Genomic DNA, 17,429 nt, shown 5'->3' on the forward strand with positions numbered 1-17,429 from the left:
CTTGTATCTATCTTTTGCGTCTCTCGCCCCTTTTTTCCCCTTCCTCCATCCCCATTCTCTCTTGCTAGACCCTGACCTGCTGACCGGAGCAGCAGAACCGGCCGGCCTTTACAAAGTAACAGAACCTGACGGCCGTTACAAAAGAAACGGCCGTTACAGAGACCTATGTTGAATTCCTCCTCCTCCCGCTTCTGCAGTTCCTCTGGGGTCATCTCACTCTTGGGTTTATTGAGGAGACTCATGGTGGAGGTTTCGCTTGCAGATCACTCCCGCCTCCAAGCGCGTTGCTCTAGCTTCTGGAGTACCAGGGCAGGTCTCTTAATCTGTGAATGGTAGTATGAAGCACCCCAGTTCTTTGGAGATTCTGTGTGTTGGCCTCTTTGGGTTGGTTGTCTTTTGAAGTAATTGTTCCCATTATCAAGTCTGAAATAGAGTCATTCAAAACAGAGTGTACCCAGCACACTATTCATACCTTTGGATTTTGTATCAACTTCCCAACTGTGCTATGCTAGGTGTCTTCTATAAAGACATACATTCACTGAAATGTTTTGCCACCTGTATCTAGCACTAGCATATACATCACAGAGTTATTCTGATATGTTCATCTTTGGTTAAAGGCTATTTTAAATTACTATAACAAAACAGAAATCAAACTATAGGAAGACATTACACAACCAATGCATCAGCACCAATAAATGTTCCTGTTTTATGTAGAGGAAGAGGAGGAGAAAGTGAAGGAGAAAGAGGTAGAGGAGGAGGAAATGATAAATATTAAGCTGTCAAGAGAAAATTTGGTTCCTAAATGTTCATTCAAAAAGAAATGAAAACACAAATTATAATTTTACTGGCAATGATAGTAGATTAAATTTTTGTGTGGAAATAATCCTCTCATGAGTTTGAGTTTAGTAGTTCAACTAGCTTTTGTCCGAATCAGGACGCCTCATTCCTTCTTAATTTAAACAAAGTTAACCAAATAGTAAAACAACTAAAGTCAAAACTGATTTGATCATTTACTTTCTTCATTGTCTCAGAACATAATAAGCATATATCAGATCTCAAAGTTTCCAAGAAGTTTAAAGGATTTATTACTAACATACCAATTGACTAGGGTAGGTAGGGTTACGTTCACTGTGTTCTTCTGTTATGAAAAAGCATACTATAATTATGAAAAAAGAATCTTTTTTAAATTTGAGATAAAAACATAGTGTATTCCTGTCTAGCTCTGTCTCCCAAAAACTATGAACCCAGCAAAAACAAACTAACTTCATTCTCTCTCTCTCTCTCTCTCTCTCTCTCTCTCTCTCTCTCTCTCTCTCTCGTGCTGCCTGACGATGTTTTGACTCTTAGGGTTATATTTTTTTCCTGCTGTGAATCAGCAGAAATGTATGGTGAATGTATCAAGAATCTGCTCCTGTTAGGGTTAATATATAAGCTGCCCTTCCTTAGGAGTAGTTGAGAGTCAGCACAATTGGAAACTATTGATGAATGAATGGTTCAACAGAGGTATGCAGCAACCTGGAATGTAACACACATAAAGTGTTAGGAATCAACATCCTTAGCACTCAGGACCAAAGCCAAAGGAACTGAACAATCCTAGGAAACCGGACAACTCTGCAGGAACCCTGATACCAGGGTGTGCTTTTATTCTGGAGTTAAAACTACATTGCCAAGAGTTACAGAGATGATACAGGAACTTAGCAATGCTCATAGAACCACTACAAGAACTAAAGAGGTTCCTTCCAGTCTGAGCCGGTGCCCTGAGCAGACCTTGGGCACTGGCTCCACACCCAGTCTCACAACACTTAGAGGAAGCTCAATTCCCATTGCTCTAACATGCTGAGGATCACAGGATCTCAGGAGCTTGGTCGCACCAGGATTTCAGGATTCCAAAGGCAGCTTGACACAGGAGCTCTGACACACCCAGGATCTCAGGATTACAGGGTCCCTGAATTACAGAATCACAGAGACAACTGGACTCTGAGGAGTTCTGACACAACCAGGGTCACAGGAGGGACAGGCTCCAGTCAAAGACAGGGAGGACAGGTAGCACCAGATAAGCAGATGATGAGAGGCAAGCACAAGAATGTAAGCAACAGAAACCAAGGTTATTTGGCATCATCAGAACCCAGTCTTCCCACCATAGCAAGTCCTGGACACCCCATCACAACGGAAAAGCAATATTCAGGTTTAAAAACACTTCTCATGATGATAGAGGACTTTAAGAAGGACATAAATAACTCCCTTAAAGAAATACAAGAGAACATGGGTAAACAGGTAGAAGCCCTTAAAGAGGAAATGCAAAAATCCCTTAAAGAATTAAAGGAACCTTTTTCCTCCTTGAGTATCTGGAGACAAGATGGGTCACCAGGAGCTCTACTGGAGTCATCTACAGAAGTTCGGCCAGAGTCCTTGCTCTTGCTGCGTCTGCTCTAACCACCACAGTCTGATCTGTAAATATGGGCTAAACATGTGCCGTCAGTGCTTCTGTCAGTACTCGAAGGACATAGGATTCATTAAGTTGGACTAAGCAACAATCACTTTTCCTTAATATCTCTTAACATCAATGGACTCAATCCCCCAATAAAAAGACATAGACTAACAGACTGGATACCTAAAAAGGACCCAGCATTTTGCTACATACAGGAAACACACATCAGTGACAAACACAGACACTACATCAGAGTAAAAGACTGGAAAAAAAATTTCCAAGCAAAGTGTCCTAAGAAGCAAGCTGGAGTAACCATTCTAATATTGAATTAAATTGATTTTCAACCAAAAGTTATCAAAAAAGATAAGGAAGGGAAAACTCTACCAAGATAATCTCTCAATTCTGAACCCCTATGCTCCAAATGCACCCACATTCATAAAAGAAACTTTACTAAAGCTCAAAGCTCACATTGCACCTCACACAGTAATAGTGGGAGACTTCAACACCCCACTCTCAGCAATGGACAGATCATGGAAACAGAAACTAAACAGAAACACAGTGAAACTAATAGAAGTTATGAACCAAATGGGTTTAACAGATATCTATAGAACATTTCATCCAAAAACAAAAGAAAATATCTTCTTCTCAGCATCTCATGGTACCTTCTACAAAATTAACCATATTATCAGACAAAACAAGCCTTAACAGTATAATCCCATGCATCCTATCAGATCACCATGGAGTAAGGCTAGTCTTCAATAGCAAACAAAAACAAAAACTAAAAAACACAATGGAACATGGAAGCTGAACAACACCCTACTCAATGATAATTTGGTCAGGGAAGAAATAAAGAAAGAAATTAAAGACTTTTTAGAATTTAATAAAAATGAAGGCACAACATACACAAACTTATGGGACACAATAAAAGCAGACCTAGGAAGAAAACTCATCGCTCTGAGTGCCTCCAAAAAGAAACAGGAGGGAGCATTCACTAGCAGCTTGACAGCACACCTGAAAGCTCTAGAAGAAAAGAAAGCAAATACACCCAAGAGAAGTAGAAGGCAAGGAAATAATCAAACTCAGGGCTGAAATCAAGGAAGTAAAAACAAAAGGAACTATACAAAGAATCAACAAAACCAGGAGCTGGTTCTTTGAGAAAATGAACAGGATAAACAAATCTTTACCCATACTAACCAGAGGGCATAGAGCCAATATCCAAATTAACAAAATTGGGAATGAAAAAAGAGGGATAACAACAAAAACTGAAGAAATTAAAACAAAAATCATCAGGTGCTACTACAAAAGCTTATACTCAACAAAACTGGATAATCTGGATGAAATAATTTTCTAGAGAGATACCAAGTGCCAAAGTTAAATGAGGATCAGATAAATCATCTAAACAGTCTCATAAACCCTGAGGAAATAACAGCAATCATTAAAAGTCTCCCCACCAAAAGGAGCCCAGGACCAGATGGTTTTAGTGCAGAATTCTATCAGACCTTCAAAGAAGACCTAATACCAATTCCCTTCAAACTATCCCACAAAACAGAAACAGAAGGAATACTACCCAATTTGTTCTATGAAGCCAAAATTTTGCTTATACTTTAGCCACACAAAAACAAAACAAAGAAAGAGAACTTCAGACCAATTTCGCTTATGAATATTGATGAAAGATACTCACTAAAATTCTCACAAACCGAATCTAAGAACACAGCCAAATAATCATCCATCATGATCAAGTAGGCTTTATCCCAGGAATGCAGGGATGGCTCAATATACGGAAATCCATCAATGTAATCCACTATATAAACAGACTCAAAGAAAAAAAATCACATGATCATCTCACAAAATTCAACACCCCTTCGTGGTAAAAGTCTCAGAAAGATCAGGAATTCAAGCCCCATACCTAAACATAGTAAAAGCAATACACAGCAAACTAGTAGCCAACATCAAACTAAATGGAGAGAAACTTGAAGCAATTCCGCTAAAATCAGGCACCAGACAAGGCGGCCCAATCTCTCCCTACCTATTCACTATAGTACTGGAAGTCCTAGCCAGAGCAGTTAGACAACACAAGGAGGTCAAAGGGATACAAATAGGAAAGGAAGAAGTCAACATTTCACTATTTGCAGATGATGATAGTATACTTAAGTGACCCCACAGAGTCCACCAGAGAACTCCTAAACCTGATAAACAACTTCAGCAAAGTAGTTGAATATAAAATTAACCCAAACAAATCAGTAGCCTTTCTCTATTCAAAGGATAAACAGGCTGAGAAAGAAATTATGGAAATGACACCCTTCACAATAGTCACAAATAATATAAAATACCTTGGTGTGAATCTAACCAAGCAAGTGAAAGATCTGTATGACAAGAACTTCAAGTCTCTGAAGAAAGAAATCGAAGATCTCAAAAGATAGATCTTTCATGCTCATGGATTGGCAAGATTAATATAGTAAAAATGGCCATCTTGCCAAAAGCAATCTACAGATTCAATGCAATCCCCAATCAAAATCCCAACTCAATTCTTCATAGAGTTAGAGAGAGCAATTTGCAAATTCATTTGGAATAACAAAAAACCCAGGATATCGAAAACTATTCTCAACAATAAAAGTTTCTGGGGGAATCACCATCCCTGACTTCAATCTGTACTACAGAGCAATAGTGATAAAAAAAACTACATGGTATTGGTACAGAGACAGGCAGGAAGATCAATGGAATAGAATTGAAGACCCAGAAATGAACTCACACACCTATGGTCACTTGATCTTTGACAAAGGAGCTAAAACCACCCAGTGGGAAAAAAGACAGAATTTTCAACAAATGGCGCTGGTTCGACTGGAGATCACCAAGTAGAAGAATGAAAATTGATCCATTCTTATCTCCAGTACAAAGCTCAAGTCCAAGTGGATCAAGGACCTCCACATAAAACTAGATACACTGAAACTAATAGAAGAGAAAGTGGGGAAAAGCCTCAAACACATGGGTGCAGGGGAAAATTTCCTGAACAGAACACCAAAGACTTATGCTCTAAGATCAACAATAGACAAATGGAACCTCATAAAACTGCAAAGCTTATGTAAGCCATGGACACTGTCAATAGGACAAAACGACAACCAACAGACTGGGGAAAGATCTTTACCAATCCTACATCTGATAGAGGGCTATTATCTAATATATACAAAGAACACAAGAAGTTAGACTCCAGAGAATCAAATAACCCTATAAAAATGGGGCACAGAGCTAAACAAAGAATTCTCAACTGAGGAATCTCGAATGGCCAAGAAGTACCTAAAGAAAAGTTCAACCTCCTTAGTCATCAGGGAAATGCAAATGAAAACAACCCTGAGATTCCACCTCACACCAGTCAGAATGGCTAAGATCAAAAGCTCAGGTGACAGTAGATACTGGCGAGGATGTGGAGAAAGAGGAACGCTCCTCCATTGTTGGTGGGATTGCAAGCTGGTACAACTATTCTGGAAATCAGTCTGGCAGTTCCTAAGAAAACTTGACATAGTATTACCTGAAGACCCAGCTATACCACTCCTGGGCATATACCCAGAAGATGCTCCAACATATAACAAGGACATATGCTCCACTATGTTCATAGCAGCCAAAAGCTGGAAAGAACCCAGATGTCCTTCAACAGAGGAATGGATATAGAAAATTGTGATACATTTACACAATGGAGTACTACTCAGCTATTAAAAAGAATGACTTCATGAAATTCTCAGGCAAATGGATGGAACTAGAAAATATCATTCTGACTGAGGTAACCTACTCACAAAAGAACACATATGGTGTACACTCACTTATAAGTGGATATTAGCCCAAAATCTTGGAGTACCCAAGATACAAGTCACAGATAATATGAAGCTCAAGAAAAAAGAAGACCAATGTGTGGGTGCTTTGTTCCTTCTTAGAAGGGGGAACAAAATACTCACGGGAGAAAATACGGAGACAAAGTGTGGAGCAGAGACTGAAGGAAAGGCCATCCAGAGACTGTCCCACCTGGGGATCCATCCCATATACAGTCACCAAACACAGACACTATTGTCCATGCCAAGAAGTGCATACTGATAGGAGCCTGATTTAGCTGTCTCCTGAGAGGCTCTACCAGAGCCTGTCAAATACAAAGGGGGTGCTCTCAGCCAACCACGGGACTGAGCACAGGGTGGGTCCCCAATGGAGGGGTTAGAGAAAGAACTCAAGTTGTTGAACGGGTTTGCAACTCCACAGGAAGAACAACAATATCAACTAACCAGATCCCCTTCACTCACAGAGCTGCCAGAGACTAAACCACCAACCAAGGAGTACACATGGAGGGACCCATGGCTCCAGCCACATATGTAGCAGAGGATGGCCTTGTCAGGTATCAATGGGAGGAGAGGCCCTTGGTCCTATGAAGTCTGATGCCCCAGTGTAGGGAAATGCGAGAGCACCAAGGCGGGGAGTGGGCGGGTGGGTGGAGGAACACCCTCATAGGAGCAGGGGGAGGGGGGAGGGGATAGGGTTTTCATGGGAGGGGGGGAGGGGGGAAGGGGGAAAACTTTGAAAATGAAAAAAACATATCAATTTTTAAAAAAAATGTAAGACGTAAAAAAAAAAAAAGAAAAAGAAAAGACAGAAGTTGGGAGTGGGTAAAGGATGAGGAGGTAGATCTAGGATGAATAAGGGTTTAATATAATCGAAATATATTCAGTACATGTATAAAATTCTCAAATTAATAAAATCATTTATTTATTAAAAACGGCTACCAAAAAAAAAAAAGAAAGGAAGAAAGGAAGGAAGGAAGAAAAGCAAAGCTCTAAGGCACCCCACTCTAGTTACTACTGCAAGGAGAGGCTCTTTGAACCTCTCCCCCTCCCCCAGAAGGGCAAATCGGAGTAGGGTGATTGCGTCATCTTGCTGTCGCCCAATCACAGTGACAGAAAAGGCAAGGTCTTCAGTAGGGGAAATGATGTGCACTTCCTCTTCTGGCTGAACCTTTAGAGTCGGTTTAGTAGCGGCATGTGACTTAATTTTGTGAGTGGCTGTTTGGCTTCACTTTTTTTTTTTTTTTTTTTGGTGTTTTTCGAGACAGGGTTTCTCTGTGTAGCCCTGGCTGTCCCGGAACTCACTCTGTAGACCAGGCTGGCCTGGAACTCAGAAATCCGCCTGCCTCTGCCTCCCAAGTGCTGGGATTAAAGGCGAGCGCCACCACCGCCCGGCCTTGGCTTCACTTTTTTTAACAAGCGTTTTAATTTGACATTGCCCAAACTAAAGATGGCGGCTTAGGCCTGGCGCCTAACCATAGAGTCTCCGAGCTAGAGAAGTCCAGGCGGACGGCGGGCGGAGAAATAAACTCTCGCCTGTCGGCCTATGAAGGAAGTTCGTAATCCGGCCGGTGCTCGGTGGTTCCTGCGTCTGCGTGGAGATGGTAGAAGAGAGAGTCCGCGTGGTTCGCTGCGGCGGTAGCCGGCTGAATTTCAGGAGAGCGGTGTTCTCTGTGGATTCCAAGTATGCAGTAGGCTGCGGGCCAACAGGGCTCCCGGTACTGTAGGCCGGGGAGGGGTTTGTCGGGCTCGGCGCTGCGCGGCTCAACGTCCGGCTGGACTCCGCGGCGCGGCGCGGCCCGGCGCGTGTCCGGACCCGGAGCGCCCGGGGCCGCCCGGCTTTGTTGCTGCATCTGTGTGCCTTGGCTCCCCAGACTCTACCTGCGGGAAGATTGAGGGGGTACAGGGCCAGGTCATGTGTCTAGAAGAGTGTAGGAGCCTCTCGGTTGGAAAATGGTCCTGTATGTACACCGTTCTGCCCTTGCAGATGAATGTTCATGCTCTTTGTATGGAATGTTTTGGATTTCTAAACCATTAATGATTCAGCCTTTTTCCGGAGAAAACCATCATTATTAGCAGCCTTTTTTTCTTCCCTCCTTCCTTCCTTCCTTCCTTCCTTCCTTCCTTTTTTTTTTTTTTTTGAACTTTACATAAAAACCGATGTTAGATCTGTAGTAGAAAATCTGTCTTTGAACACAAGTTTTACAACAGTGGCTCTCAGTTCTCTGGCATTGTTGCTGCTACGTTGTATCATCTAGAAGACGTGTGTAGCAGGGGTGGTTTTTCCAAAGCACTCTGAATGTAGAGATACTTAGTAAAAACCTCTTTCTGTTTTAGAAAGGTAAAGTTAGTATTTATGGAGAGTGTACTCTCCCTCAGTACCCTGCCTGTAGGTCTGTGGTAGTTGTTCAGTGCATGCATGATGAAAGGAACTCTCAACACATAGAAGTCAAGGGATTTTTGGAAAGGTAAGTCTTACCAGTATAGGGGATTTTGTTGACATTGTTTTATGAATTAAAGGGATAAAATGGGCATAAAGGAGTTGTCACAGTTCTGCCCCTTCAAATTCATCCTTATATTCATTTTCATCCTCCATTGAACTGTGCCTCAGCATGTCTATTAAATAAAGTGTTTGGACCATTTCATTTGCCGAGTCTGATAGGATTTCTTTCTAATAGCTTTGGTCAACTGTTTGATCTGTAACTACCTGAGCTGACAAAACCAAGACAAGAAACTCACTGTGCGGTGAAGAATAGGAATTCAGTAGTAGATGTTTGAAGCCCTAGGTGCTTTTAAAGATTTTGTTACTTTATAGTGAGAAAGATGAAGATTGCAAAGGGCTACTATCTGGTATTATATACTTTTCTATTGCCATTAGAAAATAGTAGGACCAAAGAAACTTATAAAATAAAATGTTTAATTTGGGGCTCACAGTTGCAGAGGTTAGAAAAGGTGACCTCCATCATGCTGGAGGCAGGGGAGGTGGGGGTGTGGCAGGCAGGCATGGTGCTGGAGCAGAGAGAGCTGAGAATGGATTAGGCTTTTGAAACCTTCAAGCCCCCAGTGGCACACTTCCTCCAACAAGGGCCTGCCTCCTAATGCTTCAGGAATCATTCCTCCACTTGGGGACCAAGCTTTCAAACATCTGAGCCTATGGGGACCATTTCATTCTCATTTAAACACCCACATTGGAGAAGGTTGTCTATTGGTTGTTCTATGAATGGAGAGCTTCCCTTATAGGTACACAATTGTATCCAAAAGAATAATGGCTTGGTTTGCTTTGTTTTCTGTTTTCACTTAGTGTTGTGGAGATGGGACCTAGGACCATGCACATACTAGACAAGTACTCTTCCACTGAGATCTGCTTCCTAGCACCTGCTCCACCCAAATGTGGGCACCCACTCTTTTGTTTATTTTCATTTGGGAGGGGTCTCCCTGAGTTGCTCAGGTTGATTTTGAACTTGCTATGTACTCCAGGAAGCTGTGCTGCTCCTGCCTCGGCTTCCTAAGTGGATAGAGTTACAGGCCTGTGTCATCAGGCCCAACTTAGAGAAATGTGTTTGTATTGAACAGATTGTATGGTTAGCAGTGGTATGTGATGTGGAGAATAGGTTAGGAAGGGAGGTTATCCAGTTTGAGTTTGATTTTTGTTGTTTAGTCAAAAAACCTTTGGTGGGCTTTTGAGGTTTTTTTTGTTTGTTTGTTTTTTGTTTCTTTGTATCTTTATTTGAGGAGAGTTAAGGACAAGTTTTGTAGAGTTTACTTAATGTGAATATAAAACCTAACTGTCAACCACTCATTAAAGCTAAGAACTCTTAGGAGAATGGTCCAGGCTACAGATTTTAGCCTCTTAACTAAAGTACTCAGGATCATGGGCCTAGCCATGAAGAATACAAACACTATAGGTGCTTTGTGGTGATTGCTTTCTTGAGTTTATTATACATAGAGCCACCTGTTGGCCAATATATCTTAAACATACCGTCAATTATAAACCACATTCTGGCCTCAAAGATGTGCACAAATAAGCAACCCAGTATCATAGATTTAATAAAGCAGGCTGTAGCAACCCTAGTCAGCATCATATTTCTACTTAGGATAAAGTCATGTGTGGGTTGTTTGACAGCACAGAGAATAGTCTGACTGGGTTCTCAATGATTTGAGGCTTCCACAGTGAGAAAAGTGTGAAATATAATTGGCAAAGAGCAAATTTCTTTTCTGAACTTTTCTTATGGTAAGTTCTATTATGAATGTAACCACTTTGGATAATGAAGAAGCATCTGGTGTGTGGGAAAAAGCCACAACTGTAAGACAATATAAACAAAATTAGTATTCAACAGTTAGAAAGAGGACGAAGGCGGATACATATGCAGGAGTACCTGGACCTCACCAGTGAGAGCAGAGCCTTTTACTCAGCACTTGTGAGCTGATGTCTCCAATTAGCAAGGGAGAATTGGGTTGTTTGCAGACTAATGCTGTATCATCTCATAGTCTCTTCATCTCATATCCTCATAGGGTTGATAACACATACACTTGAATGTACAATTCTCAAACTATTTTGAAAGGTATTTGCCTGTTATTATATATTATCTGTATAATATGTGAGACTTAGATTTCTCTCTTTCTTCTAGGTATATCTTCTGTGTCTCAGGAGACTTTGTTAAGGTCTACAGCACAGCCACAGAAGAGTGTGTACACATTCTGCATGGGCACAAACATCTGGTGTCTGGAATCCTCATCAACCCCAACAACCATCTGCAGGTGCTAGTTTGTAACTGAACATGCTTGTGTTGCTTTTACTGTTAACAGAATGTTTAATTAGGTTAAATTTGCAGTGGGTACTTTACAGATTATGACCATAGAGTAATCTATAAATTCTCCTATTCAGGGTATTTTTTCAGTTTTCTGAGAGTGGAAAGAGGACCACAGTCTAGAACTACACTGCCCATAGGATATTCTGTGAACCATTTCACCTGCTTGATGCCAAAACCTGGTACTTGATAAAGATGTTTTTATCTACATGGGATTCTGAAATATAGGTGCAGTTAAATGGATTCTTGATTATTGTGACTATCTAAACATGTGCCCTTAAGTTCCAATTTTTAAAAAATTAAATTTATTTCAATATTTTGCTCTTGCTATAAGTTTTAACAAGTTTCTATTTCTGCGTTAGTCATAGCAACATGGAGCCCATTGCTTGGTTTTGAGAAGATTTACATTGCCACCCATGACTGTGCTGTAAAAGACAGGACATAAAATAACACTTGTGTTTTCTCTCTAAAGTTCTCCAGGATCTGCTCTTAAAAATCAGAGTCAAATAACTCTTCTGTATGATCCAGTTATATTTTTTATTCCTTATTACATATGTATCCTTCGCAGGCTTTTAATGAAAAAAAAGTGTTCTTTAGTTAAAATCAGATTTATTAAGTATATGTTACTGACCTTTGTTGGTAGACAAAAAACTATATATACACATTGTATAAGTTTTTTCTTAAAGTCAAAAGTATTTTTAAAATATTAATTTTTTGAGAATTTTATACCTTATGATCATATGCACCCCTCTCCCCAAGATCCACCCTCCTTTCCAGATACACCCAACTGTATTCTCTCTCTCTCTCTCTCTCTCTCTCTCTCCCTCTCTCCCTCCCTCCCTCCCAGTTAGTGCCGTCTATACGATCTGTTGATGCACGTTCCACCTATCAGGGGCCACACAGACAAGAGCAGTCTTATCAGCAGGTTGAGATGAGGTTGCAGGATGAAAATTGTGTGAACCTGAGAGTTCTCCATTTTAACAGTGCTTATATTTTTAACTGTTTTGTTAATCCATGTGTGTGATTCTTCGATAAAATATCTGGCTTTATTTTCTACCTAAGATAATTATTTTGCTTGAGAATATAATATTGTTTTACTCAAATAGTTTTTATTTTTAAACCGGGAACTCATGACTCAGTTCACAAAAAATGTCAAAATGGTCCTTTTATCAAATTAAGATTATTTATAAACCTTATAAACAAGATATTTTCTCATAACAAATCTGTGAAACCCTAGTAAAGCTAAGCATATTTAACAGATATGATCCTATGTGTTATTAAGATCTGTGCTCACCAAGAATGGCCCACAGACTAAAGTTCTCACATTGTCAAGCCATCTGGAGTGATATACAGTAAGGACTGAGAGTCCTGGAACTTGACAGCACTGGAGTTGCCACAGAGTCTCAGTGTGCAAGAATTCCTACTATGTTTTTTAAAGTATTGGTCCTCAATGGATTGAGTTAAACAGAGGAGCGTTCTCATCATTTCAGGAACTTTTTTGATGCTTAGGGAAGACAAATGCAGTGACACCAAAGAACTGGGCTTTCGGAAAACGAGAGCAAATTCTTGAGCGCTCGTCACTCAGCTCCATGCCACATCACTGCAGAGTAGAATGTTGATTCCCACCTCCTTCGTTTCTGTTTAAAAGCTGCAATTGTTAGATTGTTTTAATGAGATGATTTTGCAAAAACCACTGCTTGGTTTCCTTTATTTCAAATACTTTGGGCAGAAAGTGTTTCATATTTGGGGGAATATTTGTTTTACTGTGCATTCTGAATCTGATACTTTTTGAGTATCATGTTGGGGCTCACAAAGCTTTGCACTTAAATTTTAAATAGAGATACTCAACTTTTATGAATTTTACTACCTCTTCAACCCCAATGATGAGACAGTGTATAACAAACGACCCAGTCCTTTCTGCCTTCCATTGTTCATTTGGTGTCATTGGAGTGGTGTTTAATCTGTCTTGTACTGTTTTACCCTTTAGCTCTATTCCTGTTCCTTTGATGGCACAATTAAGCTGTGGGACTATCTTGATGGCATTTTGATAAAGGTATGCATATTGCTCTTTAGTTCTCTTTTGTAAAGCCTAATTTTTAAGATACTTCCTGAACAAGAAATGTAACATTATTTTTTTTAAATGCATAATTTGGACTATATAAAAATTTCAAGATTCTACCATAAAAAGGAGAAAGTATTTTACACGCCAATAAGAAATACCGAGTCAGGCAGAGCAGATGGGAGATAAGAGAGTACAGGCACTGGCAGTGGGGCTCAGTGGTGGAGTGTCTGCATGCAGCCCTGGCTGCTGTCCCAGCGCTTTCAGGGAGGAGGGGGAAGTCTAAAGTAAGCTAGGAATTGACATGACAGAAAACGAAATACCAGTTACCATGTTACCATGATGAGGTGCTTCATCCTATTAATTTTAGTAGCATAAATTTAAACAAATGGAGTGATTTCCTCCTTGCTAAAATGCACATTGAGTGCAATACTGAGTACAGTTTAGACAGATTTTTATATGTGCAGTCAATGAGAGGAAAACAAAAATTACAGTACTTCTTTCTGTAAGAATTTACATCTTTGAAATATTTTGTTATATTTAAGTTATATCATGGAAATATCTTGTTATGTAGTCCTTAAATTATAGTGGGAAAAAATCTATATAACCTGCTGTTCCATAAACTATGCAATCATCGAAAAGCCATGAAGGTATATGAAAAATAAGTCATCAAATAGTGTATATGGCCTCTATAGACAGGTACTTTCTTGAGGTAGGAAAACATCAGTAAGAAAACCTTAAAGTATCCCATGAGTTCTGTGTTCCGCTGGAGGAACTGGATACTGCATGGAGTGACTCGTTATCTCTTTCAGACTTTCACTGTTGGACCTAAACTCCATGCCCTCTTTATTCCTCCCCATGCCGAAGATTCCGCCTTCCTTACAATAAGTAAAGAAGAGCCAGGTACAGTACAGTGCACTTGACTTGTTTTTGTGGGACATCAAATAGATCTGTACAGTTTCTCAAAATTATAAGGGTCTCAACACTAGTTTTAACCTCAAACTAGCAGTTTTTGAGTTGGCATGTAAATTGCTACCATTATCCTTGGGTGAAGCATTTAGTTCTGACATCTTAAGTGTTTAATGATGGGGGGGGGGGGGCGGCGTGTTTATAGTGGACTCAGAGTTCAGTGTTAAAGCCAGGCAAGAAGAAGTCGTCTTTCTGCTGAATTTCAGTATGTTATTCTTATATTTTTCATTGGGAGCCTAACCTTTGGCTGAGCCACCTCTCCAGCCCTTAATAGTAAGCATCACCGTCCTTTTATTTGTTGATCGTGATTTATACCAAATAATATAGATATAAATTGATATAAAGAACTGGTAGTGAGGCTGAATTGTTATTATGTTTACTAGCGTAGAATTATCACATATCAGCATTCCAGGAATGTCTACAACATTGTCAGTAATTACAGATAGATTTTTTTCCAGCTTAGAATTTGATAGTAATAGGATACCAACATGAAGTTACCCAAAGAAAATTTTTAATGCTGGGATTCAAGAGCACTACTCCCCATGAGATGCAGTTGTATTAGGATTAAAAGTTCAAAGAAGCTTTAATATAGTGACTATAGTCAGTCAGCTGGACTGCCCAAGATTTAATCCTTAATGTAAAAATATACAACCACATGCAAATCTTTAGTATGAGAATTGCTTTCATTTTTACTAAATGGAATAACTATATATACACCAAAGAGTTGCTTTAGAATCACTTATGGTTGAATATCAGTAACCTTTGATTTGTGTGCCTGTTTTATGCTCATCTGTCGATGTTGTATATAACAAGCCATAGCTAACTTAAATACATGTAAGTACATACAATATACATAGACCCAAGCAGTCGACTCCACATGTCTTCCTTTGTCTCTCCACTTAATGTTTGAGACATGGTCTCTCTCTTCACCTATAGCTTGGTGATTGAGCTAAACTAGCTGCCCCCAAGTCCCAGGGATCGTCCTGTCTGGATACCTGTTGTGCTGGCTGTTGAAATTGAAGAGCACTCCAATTACAAAAGGAACAAACTCGGGTTTTCATGAGTTCATGGAAGCACTAATAAATGATCTCTCTAGCCACACATTTCAGAAAGCTCTCACGTGGCTTTGTTCTTTTGGTTGCTTAATTCACCAATTCAATTCATTTTTTAGTCCCATTTTATTTTTATTTATTGGGCTTTTTGCGACAAATCTTTATAGTTTTGCCTGTCCTAGAGCTCACTGTGTAGACCAGACTGACTTCAAACTCACAGAGTACTTCCTGCCTCTGCCTCCAAGCCTGCCCCTGCCCCTGCTGGGATTAAAGGTGTGTTCCCACACAAACCCACTTTAAACTGCAGCTGAGCACTTTGAAACATAAAACCCTCCGTGTAAGCTTTCTATTTCTACAGAGAGCCAGGAGTGTCCAGGAGTTATGGATTTAGACTACAGTCAAATGAAGAGTTCAGGGACTGGAGCAGGGACTCGGCACTTAAGAGCAACTTGCTGCTCTTCCAGAGGGCCTGCGTTTGGTTCCCTTCACCCGTGTGGTATATTGTGTTCAAAATGTCCTCCTGTTGCAGTCTTGGCATTTGGATGTCCCAAACTCCAATTACAAAACTGTTTTGAATGACTAAGTGTACATGCTTTAGAGAAACTTTGTAATAAACGACTTCCTCTGATAGACATATTTCAGCTGGTATCAGTGAAACTGCCCAAATCAACAAGCCGGGATGTGGAAGCTAAGGAGCTCACCTTCGTTTTGGATTACATAAACAGGTCCCCCAAGTGCATTGCCTTCGGGAATGAGGTACGTTTGTTCTGTTGGTTTCTGTTTATATGTGAAATCTATTCCCTGAAAATTTTTCCCCTCAACACTGATGATCCAGTGCATTTGTACCCGTTGTTAGTGACTGAAACGCTGTGACATTGTCTTGGCAAGCATTTCTGGACTATGGTGTGCACGTTTTTAGAACTATCCTTATGTCATGTACTCTGTCCTTGGCTCTTTTACAGTTTTCCCCAAAATAACATGTCTGGGATTTATACTTTTTTCTTTCCCTGTTTCATATAAAACACTGACGTTGTTCCATTTTAGGCTTTGTTGTATATCTTTAGAAAATATGAGCTCTGTATCTATAGTAAAAATTACTCATCAAAGGAAATTCAAGTATCACAGAAAATATGAGGAAAGAAAATCTTCAGTCTCACCAGTGACAATATTTAAAGGCTTTTATAGACTTTTTCTTGATCACATTGAAGACAACAGTTCCCAAAAGAAGTAGAATCAGAAATATTGTTGGTTTTTTTCTCTTTTCTACTCAATATTGCAGAACACATGCATACTAACCTGTTTTTGACAGATACTTTGTGACATTTGTATGTTAATAATAATGCTTTATTATTTTAAAGTCACTTGCATTAGCCTTGGGGTTTTTCCAGTCATTGTATCGTTCTTCAGGGCAGGGTTAGTTCCTCAGAGAAGATGGATTGCTTCGTCTGTGTCACTGTCAGACTCAGTCTTACTGATCAGTCTTACTGATTACCACAGTGGGTAAAATCATAGTTAGAATCCACTTCACCTCCACCAGAATTACTAATGCTGTCAAGATACGGAGCCAAGTTAAATTCCCTGGGCCTGGAGAGACAGAACATGATAGCAAAATGGTATCTGTAGGAGTAATGACTGTTTCCCATAGTCCTGAAATAAGCTGACAACCCAGAGTCAACCAGCCAAACAACAGAAGTTTGGTGGATTTATTCAGCTGAATGCAGCTCAACAATGATAAGAAATTAACAATACACCTAAGGGTATAGGTAAATTTCAAAAGGCTGTGTTGAGCTGCAGTTGCAGTGGGTAGACTGAAATATGCTGTGATGATAAAAATGACAGTTGCTGGTGTGGCTGGAGCATTGAGGAATGATTAAATGGAGAGGGCACATTCTTGGGATGAAGGAAATGTTTCTAGGCCTGAATAACTGTTTGGCAACAGTTATGTAGATACAGTCAAACATGGCATGGTATTGTATATATGCCTAATGGGGAAATATATAAATGGGTACACTTAAAGATACATTTGTAGAACTTAGGGCTTAATTCTAAAGGTAGAATTATCTTTTCTATGGCCAAAGTATAGCAAATCATTTTATAGTAATACAGTCTTGAGTTTTTGTTTTTGTTTTTTTTTTAATGTTACCTTCTGCTTAAACCACCAGGGAGAATATGTTGCTGCAGTTCGGGACTTTTACTTATCTGTTTATTTTTTAAAAAAGAAAAAAACATGCAAGTAAGAATTCCCTTTTATTGGCTTTGCTGTATTTACTGGAGCACTTGTTATATAGTGTTGTCCAA

General features: G+C 39.8%; 1 protein-coding gene and 1 pseudogene across 1 annotated transcript in view; both read left to right on the forward strand.

The window, feature by feature from the left end:
- The first annotated feature begins 2,356 nt into the window (after nucleotides 1-2,356).
- On the forward strand, nucleotides 2,357-2,527 carry LOC114619903 (annotated as a pseudogene).
- Nucleotides 2,528-7,826: 5,299 nt separating this feature from the next.
- Nucleotides 7,827-17,429, forward strand: part of Wdr75 (WD repeat domain 75) — a 30,622-nt gene continuing 21,019 nt past the window's right edge. Inside the window, exons 1-6 of the mRNA XM_028765602.1 lie at nucleotides 7,827-7,927; nucleotides 10,872-11,001; nucleotides 13,039-13,104; nucleotides 13,923-14,013; nucleotides 15,763-15,887; nucleotides 17,294-17,364. Coding sequence (XP_028621435.1) covers nucleotides 7,845-7,927; nucleotides 10,872-11,001; nucleotides 13,039-13,104; nucleotides 13,923-14,013; nucleotides 15,763-15,887; nucleotides 17,294-17,364 — 566 coding nt within the window. The 5' untranslated portion in view covers nucleotides 7,827-7,844. The remainder of the gene's footprint in view (nucleotides 7,928-10,871; nucleotides 11,002-13,038; nucleotides 13,105-13,922; nucleotides 14,014-15,762; nucleotides 15,888-17,293; nucleotides 17,365-17,429) is intronic.

The sequence above is a fragment of the Grammomys surdaster genome, unplaced genomic scaffold, assembly GCF_004785775.1.
Source record: "Grammomys surdaster isolate TR1022 unplaced genomic scaffold, NIH_TR_1.0 165, whole genome shotgun sequence".
Classification (NCBI taxonomy): domain Eukaryota; kingdom Metazoa; phylum Chordata; class Mammalia; order Rodentia; family Muridae; genus Grammomys; species Grammomys surdaster.